At 66.4% G+C, this 20,161-nt stretch overlaps 1 protein-coding gene across 4 annotated transcripts in view; it reads left to right on the plus strand.

Moving 5' to 3' along the window:
- The first annotated feature begins 3,531 nt into the window (after window positions 1-3,531).
- Window positions 3,532-20,161, plus strand: part of CELSR2 (cadherin EGF LAG seven-pass G-type receptor 2) — a 71,352-nt gene continuing 54,722 nt past the window's right edge. For all 4 annotated transcript variants that reach the window (XM_037884986.2, XM_037884989.2, XM_037884988.2 and 1 more), the window contains exon 1: window positions 3,532-7,076. In XM_037884986.2, the coding sequence (XP_037740914.1) occupies window positions 3,626-7,076 (3,451 nt within the window). In that variant the 5' untranslated portion in view covers window positions 3,532-3,625. The remainder of the gene's footprint in view (window positions 7,077-20,161) is intronic.

Genomic DNA, 20,161 nt, shown 5'->3' on the forward strand with positions numbered 1-20,161 from the left:
AGGTGAACTATTACCAGCGGGGGGGGGGGGGGGGGGGGGGGGGGGGGAGGGGAGAAAACCCTTTGTAGTGATAATCAAGGTGGGCCATTTCCAGCAGTTGACAAGAACGTCTGAGGAACAGTAGGGGGTGGAGGGGTGGGAATAAACGTGGGGAAATAGTTTTACTTTGTGTAATGACCCATCCACTCCCAGTCTCTATTCAAGCCTCAGTTAACTGTATCCAGTTTGCAAATTAATTCCCATTCAGCAGTCTCTCGTTGGAGTCTGTTTGTGAAGTTTTTTTGTTGAAGAATTGCCACTTTTAGGTCTGTAATTGAGTGACCAAAGAGATTGAAGTGTTCTCCAACTGGTTTATGAATGTTTTAATTCTTGACGTCTGATTTGTGTCCATTTATTATTTTACGTAGAGACTGTCCAGTTTGGCCAATGTACATGGTAGAGGGGCATTGTGGCACATGATGGCATATATCACATTGGTGGATGTGCAGGTGAACGAGCCTCTGATAGTGTGGCTGATGTTATTAGGCCCTGTGATGGTGTCCCCTGAATAGATATGTGTGCACAGTTGGCAACGGGCTTTGTTGCAAGGATAGGTTCCTGGGTGAGTGGTTCTGGTGTGTGGTTGCTGGTGAGTATTTGCTTCAGGTTGGGGGGCTGTCTGTAGGCAAGGCCTGGCCTGTCTCCCAAGATCTGTGAGAGTGATGGGTCGACCTTCAGGATAGGTTCTAGATCCTTGATGATGCGTTGGAGGGGTTTTAGTTGGGGGCTGAAGGTGACGGCTAGTGGCGTTCTGTTATTTTCTTTGTTGGGCCTGTCCTGTAGTAGGTGACTTCTGGGAACTCTTCTGGCTCTATCAATCTGTTTCTTCACTTCAGCAGGTGGGTATTGTAGTTGTAAGAACGCTTGATAGAGACCTTGTAGGTGTTTGTCTCTGTCTGAGGGGTTGGAGCAAACGTGGTTGTATCGTAGAGCTTGGCTGTAGACGATGGATTGTGTGGTGTGGTCAGGGTGAAAGCTGGAGGCATATAGGTAGGAATAGTGGTCAGTAGGTTTCCGGTGTAGGGTGGTGTTTATGTGACCATCGCTTATTAGCACCGTAGTGTCCAGGAAGTGGATCTCTTGTGTGGACTGGACCAGGCTGATGGTGGGATGGAAATTGTTGAAATCATGGTGGAATTCCTCAAGGGCTTCTTTTCCATGGGTCCAGATGATGAAGATGTCATCAATATAGCGCAAGTAGAGTAGGGGCCTTAGGGGACGAGAGCTGAGGAAGCGTTGTTCTAAATCAGCCATAAAAATGTTGGCATACTGTGGGGCCATGTGGGTACCCATAGCAGTGCCGCTGATTTGAAGGTATACATTGTCCCCAAAGGTGAAATAGTTATGGGTGAGGACAAAGTCACAAAGTTCAGCCACCAGGTTTGCCGTGACATTATCGGGGATACTGTTCCTGACGGCTTGTAGTCCATCTTTGTGTGGGATGTTGGTGTGGAGGGCTTCTACATCCATAGTGGCCAGGATGGTGTTTTCAGGAAGATCACCAATGGATTGTAGTTTCCTCAGGAAGTCAATGGCCAACCTTGATTATCACCACAAAAGGTTTTGTCGTCGTCGTCGTCCCCCCCTCCCCCCGCTCTCCTGCTGGTATTATCTCATCTTACGTGATCACTCTCCTTACAGTGTGTATGATAACACCCATTGTTTCATGTTCTCTGTGTATATAAATCTCCCCACTGTATTTTCCACTGAATGCACCCGATGAAGTGAGCTGTAGCTCACGAAAGCTTATGCTCAAATAAATTGGCTAGTCTCTAAGGTGCCACTAGTCCTCCTTTTCTTTTTGTGAATACAGACTAACATGGCTGCTACTCTGATACATGGATTTAGTCTCCCATGGTGTCATGGGGGGAGGGATAGCTCAGTGGTTTGAGCATTGGCCTGCTAAACCCAGGGTTGTGAGCTCAATCCTTGAGGGGGCCATTTAGCCGTCTGGGGCAAAAATTGGGGATTGGTCCTACTTTGAGCAGGGGGTTGGACTAGATGACCTCCTGAGGTCCTGTCCCTTCCAACCCTGACATTCTGCGATTCACTGTGACCTCCACTCACCTGCCCACCAAGGATGGGCCACTGGACTGGGGGCTAGTTTGGAGTTTATTGATTAACTATTTCCTTTCTGCTTTGCTGCATTAATTCTGGAAGAGGAGTGACTGTGTGTATGTGTGGGTGTCTATGTTGAGTGCAAAGTTTGCACACAGCATGTGCAGAGTTAATGGGTGTGTATACGTGTGTGCACAGGGTGTGGGCATGTCAGCATTCCCTGAATCCAAACTCCATGTCTGTTCACACTAACCTCACTTCTCTGGAGCCCCCCTCCCTCAGTCAAGCTAGCAGGAGCAGAGCAGTCCTTGGCCATAACAGAGCCTGGCTGGTGTGGATGCAAAGTGTGAGGAGACAGAGAGAGCTGGTGCGTATGGACCGCCATTCCCTCTCAGCTGTGCATGTGTGCGCGTGCACACAGATCCTAAACCTCACACACGTGGTGAAACACTGTGCTCACAACAATTTGCACCAAAGAAATTTTCTGCACACACGGCCTGTCAAAAATTAGAGGGAACATTGGTATGGACCAGGGCCGGTGTGTACGGACCAGGGCGCTCTGCCCAGCTGGTCTCTGTGGATGGCGGCCCGTCTCAGCCCAGGATCCCACACTTTCTTATCCCTCTTCTGCAATGGGGACATGACTGAGCGGGGGCGCTAGGAGAGGAACCCAGGAGTCCTGGGGCTCCCTGGGCCCCTTCTCTGACCACTAGACTTCACTGCCCCTCACCTGGTAGATGACTCTAATGGGCCTGATGGGGACAGGCTGGCTGCCTCGGAGCCGCCCCAGCCCCTGCCCCGCGCCCAGAGCACGGTGTCTCTGGCTGCCCACAGGGGCCCGGGTGGGTCCCCCGGCTGGTGGCGAGGCTGCCGTGGCTCCTTTAAGGGCTGCCGCGCTGCGCCGAGCAGGTCTATGGTAATGAGCCTCCCGCAAGCCCCCGCCGCCGCGCCGCAGAACCGGGGCTGCCGGGCAGGGAGAGCGGAGCTGGGCCGGGGCGCTCGGCCGGGGGCGGCTCGGTCTCCTAGAGCCGGGGGCGCAGGGATCCGGGGGGCGAGATCCGGGGAGCGCACGGGGATCGGGGGGGCGCAGGGATCCGGGGGGCGAGATCCGGGGGGCGCACGGGGATCGGGGGGGCGCAGGGAGCCGGGGGGGCGCAGGGAGCCGGGGGGCGGGGAGCCAGGGGGCGCACGGGGATCGGGGGGCGCAGGGAGCCGGGGAGCGAGATCCGGGGGGCGCACGGGGATCGGGGGGGCGCAGGGAGCCGGGGGGGCGGGGAGCCGGGGAGCGCACGGGGATCGGGGGGCGCAGGGAGCCGGGGGGCGCACGGGGATCGGGGGGGGCGCAGGGAGCCGGGGGGCTCAGGGAGCCGGGGGGAGCACAGGGATCGGGGGGGGCGCGGGGAGCCGGGGGGAGCACGGGGATCGGGGGGCGCAGGGAGCCGGGGAGCGCAGGGAGCCGGCCGGGCATGAGGCCCGGGGCCCGGCAGCGCCGCCGTAGGAGCCGCCGCTGAGCCCCAGCGAGCGGGCGATGGGCGGTTGCTGCTGCCAGCCCAGCCGCGCTCTCCTGCTGCTCCTGGCGCTCGGGGTGCCGCGGCTGGAGGGCGCAGCGCCCGGGCACCGCGGACCGTGCGCGCTGGGGCCCGCGGCCGGGACGCGGCTGATGCTGCTGGGCCGGTCCCGGCCGCCGCCGCGCTGCGCCCTCTGGCTCTGCCCGGCAGGTGCAGCCGGCCTCTGGGCGCACATGGCCGGGCAGGGCTGCGGGGCTGCCGGGGAGAGGGAGCTGCTGAGCCGGCTGCTGCTGCCCCAGGCTCCTGGGGACAGGAGGTGGAGCTGGGCGCTGTGCTTGGAGCCCGGCTCCCGCATCCCCCTGCCGCCCGCGGCCGCTTGGGGAGGCTGCCAGCCGCGGTGCAGGGTGCGGGGCGCCGGGGGGAGCCTCTCCCCCCAGGCCTCGGGGGAGCTGATCCTCCCCGTCCGGGCCATGTGTCTCCGGTCGGGGCACCCGGTGCGCTTGGGGCTGCTGTGCGAGCGGTGCGCGAAGGGGGAAGGGGCGGGGGGGCTCAGGCAGGGGAGGGGCGCTAGGGTCTTGGTCAACTGGAGTCTGGGTCTGAGCTCCCCTGGGCAGCAGGTGGAGCTGGAGAAGCTGCTCCAGGGCGCGGATGGGGCCCCGGGCCGGGGGAGCAGCCGGAGGAAGCGGAATGTCAACACCAGTCCCCAGTTCCAGCCGCCCACCTACCAGGTGTCGGTGCCAGAGAACAGGCCAGCCGGCACCCCGGTGATCTCGCTGCAGGCCACGGACCCCGACGAGGGCGAGGCGGGCCGGCTGCACTACTCCATGGCTGCACTCTTCGACAGCCGCTCCAACAGCTTCTTCACCATCGACCCCCTGAGCGGGGCCGTGAGCACGGCCGAGGAGCTGGACCGTGAGACCAAGAGCACCCACGTCTTCCGGGTGACGGCCGTGGACCATGGCACCCCCCGGCGCACGGCCCTGGCCACGCTCACCATCCTGGTGAGCGACACCAATGACCACAGCCCCGCCTTCGAGCAGCAGGAGTACAAGGAGAGCGTGCGGGAGAACCTGGAGATCGGGTACGAGGTGCTGACAGTCAGGGCCACCGACGGGGACGCCAGTGCCAACGCCAACATCCTCTACCGACTCCTCGATGGCGACGGGGCCAACGCAGCCTTTGAGATCGACCCCCGCTCCGGGGTCATCCGCACCAAGGGGCTGGTGGACAGGGAGTCTGTGGAGTCCTACCAGCTCCTGGTGGAGGCCAGCGACCAGGGCAGGGACCCGGGGCCCCGCAGCACCACGGCCACCGTCCACATTGCCGTGGAGGACGACAATGACAATGTGCCGCAGTTCAGTGAGAAGCGCTACGTGGCCCAGGTGCCTGAGGACGTGGCCACCAACTCCCACGTGCTGCGGGTGACGGCCACGGATCGGGACAAAGGCAGCAGTGCCCTGGTGCACTACAGCATCATGAGCGGGAACGCCCGGGGCCAGTTCCACATGGACGCCCAGACGGGCAGCATTGACGTGGTCAGCCAGCTGGACTACGAGCTGAGCAAGGAGTACACGCTCCGCATCCGGGCCCAGGACGGGGGGCGGCCCCCTCTGTCCAACATCAGCGGGCTGGTGACCATCCAGGTCTTGGACGTCAACGACAATGCTCCCATCTTCGTCAGCACCCCCTTCCAGTCCACGGTGCTGGAGAACGTGCCCCTCGGCTACTCGGTCCTACACATCCAGGCCATCGATGCGGACTCCGGGGATAATGCTCGGCTGCAGTATGCCCTGCTGGAGGCCGGCACCAGGTTCCCCTTCGCCATCAGCAACAGCACGGGCTGGATCGTGGTGGCCTCGGAGCTGGACCGGGAGACGGTGGATTTCTACAGCTTTGGGGTGGAGGCCCGGGACCACGGCAGCCCCCCCATGGCTTCCTCGGCCAGTGTCAGCATCACTGTGCTGGACGTGAATGACAACAACCCCGAGTTCACCCTGAAGGAGTACTCTGTGCGGCTGAACGAGGATGCTGCCATGGGCACCAGTGTCCTGACCGTCTCGGCCATTGACCGGGACGCCAACAGTGTCATCACCTACCAGATAGCCAACGGCAACACCCGCAACCGCTTCTCCATCACCAGCCAGAGTGGGGGCGGCCTCATCACCCTGGCGCTGCCGCTGGATTACAAGTTGGAACGGCAATACCTGCTGACTGTCACGGCCTCCGACGGCACCCGGCTCGACACGGCCCAGGTGTTCGTCAATGTGACTGATGCCAACACCCACCGGCCAGTCTTCCAGAGCTCCCACTACACTGTCAACATCAATGAGGACCGGCCGGTTGGCACCACGGTGGTGCTCATCAGTGCCACGGACGAGGACACGGGGGAGAACGCCCGTATCACCTACTTTATGGAGGACAGTATTCCCCAGTTCCAGATCGACGTGGACACAGGCGCGGTCACTACCCAGATGGAGCTGGACTATGAGGACCAAGTGTCCTACACACTGGCCATCACGGCCCGGGACAATGGCATTCCGCAGAAATCAGACACCACCTACTTGGAAATCCTGGTCAACGATGTCAATGACAACACGCCCCAATTTCTGCGGGATGCCTACCAGGGCTCTGTCTACGAGGACGTCCCGGCCTTCACCAGCGTCCTGCAGGTCTCCGCCACTGACCGGGACTCGGGGCTCAATGGGAGGGTGTTCTACACCTTCCAAGGTGGGGATGATGGGGATGGGGACTTCATAATTGAATCTACCTCCGGCATCGTGCGGACGTTGCGCCGGTTGGACCGAGAGAACGTCCCTCTCTACGAGCTACGAGCCTACGCCGTGGACAAGGGCATCCCGGCCACAAGGACCCCTGTCGACATCCAGGTGGCCATCCTGGATGTGAACGACAACCCCCCAGTCTTTGAGCGGGACGAGTTTGATGTCTTTGTGGCAGAGAACAGCCCCATCGGCCTGGCGGTGGCGCGGATCACGGCCAGCGACCCGGACGAGGGCACCAATGCCCAGGTCATGTACCAGATCGTGGAGGGCAACATTCCCGAGGTCTTCCAGCTCGACATCTTCTCCGGGGAGCTGACGGCGCTGATGGATCTGGATTACGAGGCCAAGGCAGAGTATGTCATCGTGGTCCAGGCCACCTCGGCCCCGCTGGTGAGCCGGGCCACGGTGCACGTCCGCCTGTTGGACCAGAATGACAACCCCCCTATGCTGAGAAACTTTGAGATCCTCTTCAACAACTACATCACCAACAAGTCCAGCAGCTTCCCCAGCGGGGTGATCGGCCGCATCCCGGCCCACGACCCCGACGTCTCGGACACGCTCGCCTACAGCTTTGAGCAGGGCAACGAGCTGCACCTGGTGCTGCTGAACCGCAGTTCCGGGGAGCTGCGTCTGAGCCGGGCGCTGGACAACAACAGGCCCCTGGAGGCCGTCATGCGGGTGTCTGTCTCAGGTAAGACTCCGGCCGGGCGGGGGGGCCTAGGCCAAACCCAGGGGCACATTCAGGTCGGTGGGGTTTTGTCCTGGACGTTCAAGGGGCCGGGGTGTCAGCCAGAGAAGGGGGGAAGGACCCATTCGGCCCACGCCGGGGTCCTGGCCGGAGCAGCGTCTCTTGGATGCAGGCGTCCAGCCTCGCCACAAAGACTCCGAGCCACGGCGGAGGTGCCCTGGTCTGGGGCAAACTGCCCAGTGGCTCTGATCTCAGACTTGTAGTGGGGCTAGTGGATATTCCGCGCTGGTGGCCACTTTGTGCCAGGCCCTCTGGCCTCCAGTCCACCTTGAGATGGGGGGTGGGGCGGGAGCTGCTCATTGGTCTCTGCAATTGGCTAAGGCCCAACCAAAGTGCAAATCCCCTGGCTGGGCGATGAGGGAGGCTGTGGCAGCCTGCCAGGGACACCCCCCTCTGCACGCTCAAAGCCAACCACCCGGGGCTAGCGCAGGAGGCTATGACCTTTCCACGGCCGAGCCGCCCTCAGCCCAGGGGCCAGCAGAGCCGGGGCGGGTGGAGGCTGCCCCACCTCCTCCTCTAGCTTCCAGGGTCTCCCCTGGAAGGGCCCCTGGGAGCCCCGCAGAGAGCAAGGCTCTGGGTTCTGGTGCAGGAGACAGGCGTGGGGCCATCGCTGGGGCCGTGGGGCTGCGTCGCTCAGGGCTCTGCTACAGAAGTGGCTGGGCCCCCTCAGGGTAATCACAAGGGCTGTGTGTGGCTGTGGTACTGGGGTGGGGACCAAGCAGGGGGGTGGTGCCCATGGAAGGGGCGATCCCTAGAGCTAGCCAGACAGCTTGCCCCGTCCTGCTCCCCTAAATGTAGCTGTAGTGGTGTGGTGGGTGCTGGGGGAGGGGTGTGGTGGGTGTCAGGGGAGGGGCGGGGCGCGGTGGGTGCCGGAGGGCGTGGTGCAGCAGGTGCTGGGGGAGGGGAGGGGCAGCGGGCGCCGGGGGAGGGGCGCGGTGGATGCCGGGGGGTGTGGTGCAGCAGGTGCTGGGGAAGGGGAGGGTCGGTGGGCGCTGGGGGAGGGGTGCGGTGGGTGCCGGGGGGCGTGGTGCAGCAGGTGTTGGGGGAGGGGAGGGTCGGTGGGCGCTGGGGGAGGGGCGCGGTGGGTGCCGGGGGGCGTGGTGCAGCAGGTCTGGGGGAGGGGAGGGTTGGTGGGCACCGGGGGAGGGGCGTGATAGGTGCCGGGGGGCGTGGTGCAGCAGGTGCTGGGGAAGGGGAGGGTCGGTGGGCGCTGGGGGAGGGGCGCGGTGGGTGCCGGAGGGCGTGGTGCAGCAGGTGCTGGGGGAGGGGAGGGGCAGCGGGCGCCGGGGGAGGGGCGCGGTGGATGCCGGGGGGTGTGGTGCAGCAGGTGCTGGGGAAGGGGAGGGTCGGTGGGCGCTGGGGGAGGGGTGCGGTGGGTGCCGGGGGGCGTGGTGCAGCAGGTCTGGGGGAGGGGAGGGTCGGTGGGCGCTGGGGGAGGGGCGCGGTGGGTGCCGGGGGGCGTGGTGCAGCAGGTCTGGGGGAGGGGAGGGTTGGTGGGCACCGGGGGAGGGGCGTGATAGGTGCCGGGGGGCGTGGTGCAGCAGGTGCTGGGGAAGGGGAGGGTCGGTGGGCGCTGGGGGAGGGGTGCGGTGGGTGCCGGGGGGCGTGGTGCAGCAGGTGCTGGGGGAGGGGAGGGTCGGTGGGCGCTGGGGGAGGGGCGCGGTGGGTGCCGGGGGGCGTGGTGCAGCAGGTGTTGGGGGAGGGGAGGGTCGGTGGGCGCTGGGGGAGGGGGCGCGGTGGGTGCCGGGGGGCGTGGTGCAGCAGGTGTTGGGGGAGGGGAGGGTCGGTGGGCGCTGGGAGAGGGGCGCGGTGGGTGCCGGGGGGCGTGGTGCAGCAGGTGTTGGGGGAGGGGAGGGTCTGTGGGTGCCGGGGGAGGGGCGCGGTGGGTGCCGGGGGGCGTGGTGCAGCAGGTGCCGGGGGAGGGGAGGGTTGGTGGGCACCGGGGGAGGGGCGTGATAGGTGCCGGGGGGCGTGGTGCAGCAGGTGCCGGGGGACGGGAGGGTCGGTGGGCGCTGGGGGAGGGGCGCGGTGGGTGCCGGGGGGCGTGGTGCAGCAGGTGCTGGGGGAGGGGAGGGTCGGTGGGGGCCGGGGGAGGGGCGCGGTGGGTGCCGGGGGGCGTGGTGCAGCAGGTCTGGGGGAGGGGAGGGTCGGTGGGCGCTGGGGGAGGGGCGCGGTGGGTGCCGGGGGGCGTGGTGCAGCAGGTGTTGGGGGAGGGGAGGGTCGGTGGGGGCCGGGAGAGGGGCGCGGTGGGTGCCGGGGGGCGTGGTGCAGCAGGTGTTGGGGGAGGGGAGGGTCTGTGGGCGCCGGGGGAGGGGCGCGGTGGGTGCCGGGGGGCGTGGTGCAGCAGGTGCCGGGGGAGGGGCAGCGGGTGCCAGGGCAGGGGCGTGATCTCACAGCAGCGCAGGAGCTGCCCGGGGCCCAGGCCGGTGATCGGGGCCGAGGGCTGTGACTGTCACGCGGGCTCTTTCCACCTTAGCCAGAGCTAGGATCAGGCAGCTGCTGAGTGCCTCCTTGGTGGCCCCTCCGGCGGTCCCTGGTGCTGGGTGCTTCCGTGCGGGGGCTCTCCGGGGTCATGACCCACGGCTGGCTGGGGGCAGGATTTGGCTGGTGGGGCAGAGGGGCTGGCTCGCAGCCTGCCAGGGGAGCACAGAGCCCCAGGGCTTTGCCTTGGCCCTGCCAAGGCCAGGAGTCGCTGCCTGGGAGAGGCTGCTCAGACCCACCACGGCCGTTAGCCCGTCCCTGCTGTCTGTCTGCAGCGCTGCCGGCCCCTCGCAGGGCGACCGGCCCGACCCTCTGGGCATGGCTCCTCTTCCTGTGGGCCCCCACCCCCCCCGGGCTTTCGGTGCCCGACTGCCTTGGAATTGCGGGTGGGGGGGCTGGGCCAGAGAGGCCGGGCGTGTGGAACACGCTTGGCCTATGACAGAGCCAGAGCTGACCCCGGTGTCTCCCCTGCCAGCTAGCCCCTGGCCACTGGGCCACCCTGCCAGCTAGCCTCAGCCACCCCACCCCACCTGCCCCAGCCGCCCTGGTGTGGGAGTCTCAGTGGAGAAGAGAAGATCTGAGTGGGCCTGGGGACAAGTGTCGGGGGGAGGGGCTGGCCGTGCCCATGGGCTAGGGCTGAAGCTGAGGCCTCCAGTCTGGGACCTTTCCCCAGCATGCGAGTGGCTGGCACGGGGCCTGAGAAGCAGGGCGGGGTGTGTACCTCGCCAGGCCTTCCCTGCACAGGCTTGGAGGCAGGGCCTGCCCACCATCTCCTGCTCCCGGCTCGGCTCAGGATTTCCCCTGCACAAGTTGGCGCTTGTCGGCGTCTCACTTGGGCCCCTGTTCTGCCAGCCTGCTGCTGGGGGCCACGGAGCTGCGTCTGCATGGGGGCAGGGCACACGTGGCCCCCCCGCGGTGCCGTGCTGGGGAGCCTGCAGCTGCAGCAGCGAGGTGCTGGGCGCAGCTGGCCAAGGGTGTTGCTGGGGCTGTGCTGGGTGGAGGGGAGGGTGTGGCGGGCTGGGACGAGCCGGGGCAGGACGCGGCACCGGGGGACGAAACGTGCCGCGGGGGTGGGGGAAGCTGCTGAAGCTGCATTTCTGATGATCTGTGCCATGTGACCAGCCTGGATCCCTCTCTCCAGCCCAGCGGGGCCAGTGGTGAGGACGGGCGCTAGCCAGAGCCCAAAGCTGCATTGGACTGGTGCTGCCTGCTGCCTGGGCTGCTCTCGGCGTCCCAGGGCCTGGCTGGCCCGGCTGAGCTGGCGTGGGGTGGGGAGGGGTAGCTGCTCACTGCAGCAGGGGGTGTTCACCCACCCGACCTGCCTGCCGCCGGGCCCTGCTGGAGCCCCGCAACCGAGGGGCCGCTCCTTAATGCAGCCGAAGGGGTAGGTCTGGGACCAGCTGGCAGCTGCAGGCTGGGGGCGGCTGGGGAGCAGCTGTGCCTGAGTCCTGCCATTAGCCTCTCCATGGGGGGGCCGTGCCGTGCACCTGCTGGGCCGGGGGAGGGATCGGAGCAGGTAGGCGCTGGGCCGGGCCGCTCTCGCTGTGGGGGCTGGTGATTAGAGCAGCCGCAGCTGGGCCCCCTGCCAGGGCGGTCCCAGCTGGGGCTATGCTGCGAGGTGTCAATAACTCAGACACGCGGCAGCTTTAACCTCCTGGCCCCGGGAGACGCACCGAGCCCTGCCGCCAAGGGGCGGATGCCGTGGCGGGGGCTGGCTTCTCTCCTGGCAGACACAGCGAGGGAGCCGCCCCCCAGCCCTACCACCAGCCTGGCTTGGGTCGTGGTGCCCAGCTGGGGACGAGCCTGAGGAAGGGACTGGGGACCTGTCTGTGCATTAGATGTGGGGTTGATTGGGGCTGGGGGGAGAGCCGGGGCTAGAGCCCACTGGGAGTCAGGTGCCTACCTGCCTTTGGGGGTCTGGGCCCGAGCTTCTCCCCAGATGAGCCTGAAAACACCTTGGCCCATAGAGCTACGATTCCACGACCCCCCTGGGGTCCCTGCAAAGGGCCCATCTCCACCAGCAGGACACGGGAGAAGCCCACTGGGGCCAGCCTGGAGGAGTGGGGTGGACAGCAGCCCCCAAACCCTGCTGCCTGGTGCATGGGGCTGGGGGAGAGAGCCAGGGCTGCAGGGCCAGTGACTGGCGTGCTGAGGAAGGACTTGCTACTGCTGCCCCCCGCCAGCCCGACCCGCAGCTCCCCACACTGGGCCAGCTCCAAGCTGCAGGGAATAGCCCACCAGTTTGCAGCTGTGTCCCTGTGTTCCCGGGGATACACCTCCGCCTGTCAGACTTGTCCTGCTGCTGCCCCCTAAGCCAGGGGCCCGGCTGCGCCCGCACCAGCACAAAGCCCAGGGCGTGACGGAGAGGGTGGGGGCTGAGGGGGGCGGGGGCTTGGTGGCAGCTAATACACTCGAACCATCTGCTCACCAGTGGGGCTGCAGGCGGAGGCCTGGCTGCCCATGGGCTGCTCACGGAGCGCCTCGGCCTGGCCCTGCTCTGGGCAAGGGCTGCCGCTGAGGGAAGAGGGGCACTGGGGGGCGGCCCGGGGGATTGGTGGGTCGAGAAGCCAAGAGATTAGCCCAGCTCGACCTATATGGTTTAGGAGGGGGTGGGGCCTCGAGGGGCCCAGGAGCCTTGCCTGGGAAGGAGCGGATTGCTGCCATAAGCCGCTGGAGAGACCTGAAGTAGGTCAGGGGCATCCGGCACCCCGGTGAGGCCCATCCCCCCGGCATCTGGCGCTGCCCCCCGAACCCACCCCATCAGCCACTTCATGAGACTGCACCGTGGGGCTGGCAGGGGAAGGTGGCCTGGGCACAGCCTGTGGGGCTGGGAAGAGCTCTCCTGAGCCAGGCGAAGTGAAGGCTTGTATGACCCAGGGTTGAGCAGAGGGGCACCCCATTCCCCTGCAGGGAGGGGAGGTGCCCAGGGCAGCCACACCAGGGAGCAGCCTGCAGGAGCTGGGAGGAGGGCGATGGACTTGTTGGGGTGTCAGGCTGGAGGAGACCCCAGAGCCCAGCTCCGTTCGCAGGGAGATCAGGGGAGCTGAGGTGCGCGGGGTGAAGGGGGGAGAAGCATCATTCCGAGTTGTGATGCCCTGGGAGGTCTCCTCCCCAGGCAGAGCCCGGAGCCGCGCCCCAGAGAGGTCCCTTCCTACCAAATGGCTGCGAAGACGAGATCTTTTCTCCCCACGTTCCAGTGGGAAATGGGCCTGTGGGCCCAGCCGGACGGGCAGGCGCGGCGGGAGGTGAGGGGCAGGGTGTGACATGTGGCTCACCGAGGTCTGGGGCCCTGGGGTTCAGTGGGTTGGATCGGGGGAGGGGAGAGCAGGGAGTCTGGACTCCTGGGTTCTGTTCCCAGTTCTGGGATGGGAATGGGTTCTGGTGGCTAGAGCAGGGGAGCTGGGAGTCAGGACTCCTGGGTTCTGTTTCTGACAGCCATTGATGCTCTGCGTCTCAGTTTCCCTACTGCTGACGTAAGGATGAAGCCACCTGTCAGGGAGGAGGCTGTTACTGGCCGTTTATCAAGCATTTGGCAAAGAGCAGAGCTTCGGCGGTCGTGTTCCCGCTGCTGGCTGGAGCAATGTGCGTGTCTCTGGGGGGCAGTGGTTTGGGGGACCCCAGGGCACTGCATATGGGGTAAGGAGGCCTGGCCCCTGTGCAAAAGCAGTATTTCCGTTCCAGCCAAGGGGCAGGGCAGGGACCGTGGCCTGGGCCCACGAAGGGTGGGCCGAGGGGGAGGGGCTGAGAGCTCCCAGGCCTGGGGTGGGGGGAGGCTTGCAGCCGTGTGGGCACCCGCACAGTCGGTCAGGTCCTTGTGCCATGGGCAGCTGGGCAATGAGTGACAGACACCCCAGGGCTCTGGCGGCTGGCAGGTGGCACACTGGCAGTACCAGGGAGGGGATCCCCTGCTTTGTTGGGTGCCTGGCACATGCCGTGATACCTGGTCTGGACAGGGTCGTGGGAGCTGTCTGTGTGGGGCTGGCCAGCGCTGGGGGCTGGGGAGGCAATTGTGGGTGGGGCCCCCACTCCCTGTTATGGGTCTTGGGGGCGGGATTGGCATGCTTGTCCTTCCCTGGAAACTCTCCCCACAACTCCTCAGAGTGCACAATTTCCACCGTGGGGCAGCGGCTGGGCAGACCCAAAGGGGGAGGCCCAGGACAGAAGTGATACCCACTGATCTCGGCCCAGTCTCCAAGCCCACGGAGGGCGTGGTAGGGTGTGGGGGCTGCCCCCTAGGAAAGGAAGGCCTGGAGCCCGGTCCCAGGTGGCAGCACTGGGATCTCTGGGCCACCTGCCAATCAGGTGCTGCTTGGATCGTGCTGTGCACGGAGCTGGGGGCACCCAAGTCTTGCCACCGTCTGGGTCCTGCTCATCCTGCGCCCGTCAGTGGGCACATGGGGGCCAGGCCCTTCCCGCCTGCACGTCTCCACTGACCTCCACCCTTCCCTGAGCCCCTGGGGCCGGCAGCGCTGGAGCCACGGAGCCCTTGGCTGGGGTGAGACTGAGCCGGCTCCTGGCAGCGGGGGCGACTCTCGAGGGCCTGGCACGGCCAGGCTGCAGCATCGAGCAGTGCGGCAATGGCTGTGTGCCGGCCTCTGGCCGGTTGAGCTTGGTCTCTTTGATCAGACGCTGCCCGGCCCTTGTGAGCGCTGGCTGGAGCTGCCTGGCCGGGGAAGTGGACTTGTCAGGCAATGCTCCAGCTGGGGAAAGGGAGAGATGGTTGGGCTGCTGCTTTTCTGTCATTGAAACGCCCCCGATTTTGGCTGGACCCCTCGGCTGGCCAGGCTCTCGCCTTCCCCAGGGCCTCGCTGGTGTCTGGAGAGAGCAGACACTGGGGAATCCCACTGTGCCCTGGGATGCGGCGCTGGGCAGCGCTCACCACCCTTGTGTGTGTGTATGTCGGGGGCCGGCCGGCATGCCAGCCTGTCCCTGACCCTCCAGCTTGGCTGGTGCCCGACAGAGCCAGGCTGGTCCATGCCTGGCAGGCGCCTCCTGGCAGCCACACAGCCTCCATGTCTTCCCTTCCCACCCCGCCCCAGGGCAGCGCCACCCTGACTGGCCCTTGCCATTCGCTGAGTGCTGGCCCCCCTGCAGCACCCCCTGCCCCTTACTGAGCAGCCTCTCCCCATGGAAGGGGCTCCCCCCTCCCCATGCTCCCCCTAACCTCTATCCCCTGGCTCCGCAATTGGTTACCGAGGCCTGTTTGCCCCCCTGTGTCCAGTCCCCCATTCTCCCTGCTGTGCCCATAGCACTGGCAGGAGAACTCTGCTCCTCTGCTGCCATTCTCAGGCCCGGGCTTTATGTCTGTGCCACCCTAGCAGCTGGCGCTGGGCGGGGCGCTGGCAGCGGGGGCTGCGCCCTTGAAGGGGGGTTAAGCAGCTCACAGATGCGATAACATTCAGCCACTGCTGACCCCAGCTGGCTTTGAACCGGTGCCGCAAGGGTACAGGCTCTGCAGTCGGGGCCCCATCCCGGGCTGGGTGCCCTGTGCCAGCCTGCTGGCAGGGGGCTGGCATTGAAGGAGCGATGCAGTGGCCCACCAGTAATGTAACAGTCACCAGCATAAGACTCATGCAGTCAGCAGGTTCTGGCCCTTCTCTGTGCCTCAGTTTCCCAACCAGTGGCCCGAGGATGCTGCTACAAGCCCCCCATGAAGCGATGCTCAGCTGCTGGCTCAGCCCTAGGGACTAAGAGGGATGGGAGCCAGCTCTCCCAGAGGGGTGGGTCCTGGGCCTACCTTGTGGGGACCTGGGTGTGTGGGTCAGCTCTGATCCCTGGCTCCCGGCCACCATGGTCCCAACCAAAGGAAAGGCCAGGGCAGGGGCTTGTGCTGCTGCTCTGAGGGGCCCGGAGCCAGGGATTTGGGACAATTGTACCCTTTCCTGCTGCCTCCCTCCAGCCACCCCCCCCCCCCAGCCTTCGCTGTCACAAAGCCGCAGCCTGGCTCCCCAGGCCGCGTCCCCTTCCCCTGGCGTGGCCTGGCCACTCATCGCCCTCCCGTAGGATGTGGAACAGATGGACCGCCTTGATTTCCCTGCGGGTTCTCCACGGCTCCCGGAAATCACAGGCTCCTTCATAACATAAGGTCCAGTGGTGCTGTATCCCTCGTCAGCCCCAGGTCCACGCCCCCGCCTGGCACCGGCCAGCCAGGCACTGGGTGGGGAATGGACCGGACCTTCCACCCCCGGCTGCTGGGTCTGGGTCCTGTGGAGTGTCCTGGCTGTGACAGCTTGTCCCAGGATCCAGACCCCATCTCCCTGCAGCATGACGGGGAGAGAGAGGGTTAGACCCTGGGCTGGGGAGCAGCGCAGGGCACCGGGGGCACATGGACCCTACTGAACCGAAGGGGGGGTCGCAGGTGCCATGCACAGGGTGGGATCGGGGGCATGAAGTCGTTCCTGGGTGGTGCTGGGGGTCCCCCTCACTGTGCCCCCAACTACCTCTGCCTTGCACCCCTGGAATGAGGGGGCCCCCTTTGTTCATGGGGAGCATGGCCATGGGGGTGAGGGTTGGCTGAGGGAGCTGGTTGGGAACCAGCTCTGGGGGAGTTAGCTGTGGAGTTTTGGGTTTTGGCCGAGTTTTGGAGCCGGAAGGGGGATATTGGGCCAGTATCCTGGTCTCTGAGCTTGGCCCCGTTCACCGAGCTCTCGCCCATCCCAGTGTCTTGCTGAGACCCGGAAGCCAAAATAACCCTTCGCGTCCCAGCCCAGATCCTGCCCGCAGGGCCTGGCCTAGGCGCAGGTATTTACACCTCCCTCCACCCCAGAGTCAGGGCTGTGCGCCAGCCAATGGCTGACCCCTGGTGTCCTGGAGGAAGCTGCCCCCAGGCAGCTGGGTCAGCTGCACTGCACAGTGCTGGGCTGGGCTGCAGGGGGCGCTGCGCTGTGGGGGGCACAGGCAGGGCGCTGTGGGGGATGCTGTGCTGTGTGGGGTACTGGGGGGGTCTACGCTGTGGGGGGCACAGGCAGGATGCTGTGGGGGGGTCCTGTGCTGTGTGGGGCACTGAGGGGGGTTTGCGCTGTGGGGGGCTGTGCTGTGGGGGGCACAGGCAGGATGATGTGGGGGGGGTCTGTGCTGTGTGGGGCACTGTGGGGGGTTTGCAATGTGGGGGGGTCTGTGCTGTGTAGGGCACAGGCAGGGCGCTGTGGGGGATGCTGTGCTGTGTGGGGTACTGGTGGGGTCTACGCTGTGGGGGGCACAGGCAGCATGCTGTGGGGGGGTCCTGTGCTGTGTGGGGCACTGAGGGGGGTTTGCGCTGTGGGGGGCTGTGCTGTGGGGGGCACAGGCAGGATGATGTCGGGGGGTCTGTGCTGTGGGGGACACTGTGGGGGGTTTGCGCTGTGGGGGGGTCTGTGCTGTGGGGGGCACAGGCAGGAAGATGTGGGGGGGTCTGTGCTGTGTGGGGCACTGTGGGGGGTTTGCACTGTGGGGGGGTCTGTGCTGTGCGGGGCTCAGGCAGGGTTGCTCCTGGCTCGTTAATGGTTCCTGCCCCTCTGGCTCTGGGGGGCAGGGGCGGCGCTGGCGGAGCCAGTCTCGCCAGTGGGCTGTGTGGGGCGGAGCAGGGAGTGGGTGGGGGTCTGAGACACCCTCCCCCCCCGTAACTCAACCGTGCTGTTAATCTGCCCCCAGCCTGGCTAGGCCTGCGACTGTGCGTTAGCTGTCAGCTGCATGGGCCGGGGGTGCCCTTGATGCCATCCCGGGGCTCTGCTGCCCTCCTGCTCGCAGAGGGCACCTGGGACTGGGAGGGGGGTTACACCCCTGGGGTCTGGAGTGGGAGGGTTCAGGGCATTGGCTGCGGGGGGCTCTCTTCTTTAACCCCTCCAGCGCTGGTGCAGCCAAGTCCTGAGCTGGGCCTGCCCAGCCTGGCGCTGTGCCCGGCAATGGCCCGGTCTGAGTCCAGCAAGGTACCCCCCTTCTGCCGGGGGCCCCCAGCCCCTCAGAGACTCTCATGGTACCGCGTGGGGTAGGCCAGGGTGGGACCCAGCATGTCTGAGGGGAGGGTCACGGAGTGGGGGGCTGGCAGGAGAGTCTGTGGGGGATGTCCTTGGGGTGTAACCAGCCAGAGCTGGAGTCAGTGAATCTGCCCCCCGCCATGTGTCTGGGGCTAGTGTGTGGCTGGCAGGGCCTAAGGCCGCATGGGAAGGGCAGCCGTGGAGGGGGCTGATGACCCAGGTGGCCCCCGCCCGGTGGGTGCCTGCCGGGGGAATCACCATGGGGCCATTGTCTCCATGATGATCCACATGGGAACCCCCATTACTCAGCCCCCCCCCCCCAGTCTGGTGCCAGAGGATCTGGCTGCAGCCACGTCCCTGTGACCCCTCCAGAGATGGGGGAGGGCACCGGGGGGGGCCCTTTTTCTCCAGCACAGAGGCACAAAGGTGGGGCGGGCGAGGGCGGGGCGGGGGCAGCCAGGCACAAAGGGGCTTGGGGCACCGGGTCGGAAAGCGGAAGAATGAGCCGGGGACTAGAGAATGGGGCAGCTCCCCCTCCCCTCCCCCTCCAGCCTTCCTGCCCTGCCAGCCCCACAGCACCTCCCCCAGCTCCCCATCCTCAGCCCCTGCCCCCCCTTCAGCTCCCCATCTGTCACCTTCCCCCGCTCACCCCAGCTCCCCTTTCCCAGCTCCCCGTGGGCCCCCCAGTCCCTTGCCACCCCTTCAGCCTCCCCCTCCCCCAGCTGCCTCCCCCCAGGCTGAGCGTCCGGGGAAGGGGGCGTTTGTCTCGTGAGTCGGAGAGAAGAGAACCGAGTGCGAGGAACAAAAGCCTCCCCTGCATAGCTGGCCCTTTCCTGCTGCCTCCATGGCAACCCAGCGTGGCCAGCCAGAGCCACGGGCCGCTGGACAGGGGCTGGGCATGTGGGGGGCCGAGAGCAGTGGGGCGCGCTCCCACTCCCTCGCCTCGTCTGCCCGCCGTGTCTCAGAGGGGCTGGGGCCGGCAGCTGCTTGGCGGTGGGGGCTGGCAGCACCAGTTGCTGGGCCATAGGGGGCTGGCAGGGCCCCCATGGGGCAGGTTAGATGGCTGAGCTGGGAGGTTAGGGGGCTTGAGCACTGGCCCTGGACACTTGGGTTCGAATCCCGCTGGGCTGGCATGTGGAGCGACGTTGGGTTTGTGCGTGTTCCCCAAACGGCCGTGCTGGGACTGGAACTGGAGGGGCTGGGGGGGTCACCGAGCCCAGCAGCCTGCGCTGAGGCAGGGCCAAGGAAATCTCCACCACCCTGGCAGGCCTTTGTCCAGCCTGGGCTCAGCCCCCCATGACGGGGATCCCACAGCCTCCCTGGGTGTGACTGCCCTGGCAGGGTGTTTTCCTCCACCCCAGCCTAAACCGGCCTCGCTGCAATTTACACCCATGCTTCTTGTCCTGGCCCCAGCAGTGAGGGAGACAGCGTAGCAGCAGAGCTGGGGGGGCAGGGCTGGGCTAGCAGGGGCTGCGGGTCGGGAGAGAGGGGCACCGGCAGAGCTGGGGGAGGGCAGGGCTGGGCTAGCAGGGGCTGCGGGTCGGGAGTGAGGGGCACCGGCAGAGCGGGGGGGGGCAGGGCTGGGCTAGCAGGGGCTGCGGGTCAGGAGTGAGGGGCACCGGCAGAGCTGGGTGGGGGGCAGAGCTGGGCTAGCAGGGGCTGCGGGTCGGGAGTGAGGGGCACCGGCAGAGCTGGGTGGGGGGGCAGGGTTGGGCTAGCAGGGGCTGCGGGTCGGGAGTGAGGGGCACCGGCAGAGCTGGGTGGGGGGCAGAGCTGGGCTAGCAGGGGCTGCGGGTCGGGAGTGAGGGGCACCGGCAGAGCTGGGTGGGGGGGCAGGGCTGGGCTAGCAGGGGCTGCGGGTCGGGAGTGAGGGGCACTGGCAGAGCTGGGTCAGGGGCAGAGTTGGGCTAGCAGGGGCTGCGAGTCAGGAGAGAGGGGCACCGGCAGAGCTGGGGGGGGGGCAGGGCTGGGCTAGCAGGGGCTGCAGGTCGGGAGTGAGGGGCACCGGCAGAGCTGGGTGGGGGGCAGAGCTGGGCTAGCAGGGGCTGCGGGTCGGGAGTGAGGGGCACCGGCAGAGCTGGGTGGGGGGCAGAGTTGGGCTAGCAGGGGCTGCGGGTCGGGAGTGAGGGGCACTGGCAGAGCTGGGTGGGGGGCAGAGTTGGGCTAGCAGGGGCTGCGAGTCAGGAGAGAGGGGCACCGGCAGAGCTGGGGGGGGGCAGGGCTGGGCTAGCAGGGGCTGCGAGTCAGGAGAGAGGGGCACCGGCAGAGCTGGGGGGGGGGCAGGGCTGGGCTAGCAGGGGCTGCGAGTCAGGAGAGAGGGGCACCGGCAGAGCTGGGGGGGGGCAGGGCTGGGCTAGCAGGGGCTGCGGGTCGGGAGAGAGGGGCACCGGCAGAGCTGGGTGGGGGGCAGAGTTGGGCTAGCAGGGGCTGCGGGTCGGGAGTGAGGGGCACTGGCAGAGCTGGGTCAGGGGCAGAGTTGGGCTAGCAGGGGCTGCGGGTCGGGAGAGAGGGGCACCGGCAGAGCTGGGAGGGGGCAGGGCTGGGCTAGCAGGGGCTGCGGGTCGGGAGAGAGGGGCACCGGCAGAGCTGGGGGGG

Source organism: Chelonia mydas, chromosome 21, assembly GCF_015237465.2.
Source record: "Chelonia mydas isolate rCheMyd1 chromosome 21, rCheMyd1.pri.v2, whole genome shotgun sequence".
NCBI classification, from domain to species: domain Eukaryota; kingdom Metazoa; phylum Chordata; order Testudines; family Cheloniidae; genus Chelonia; species Chelonia mydas.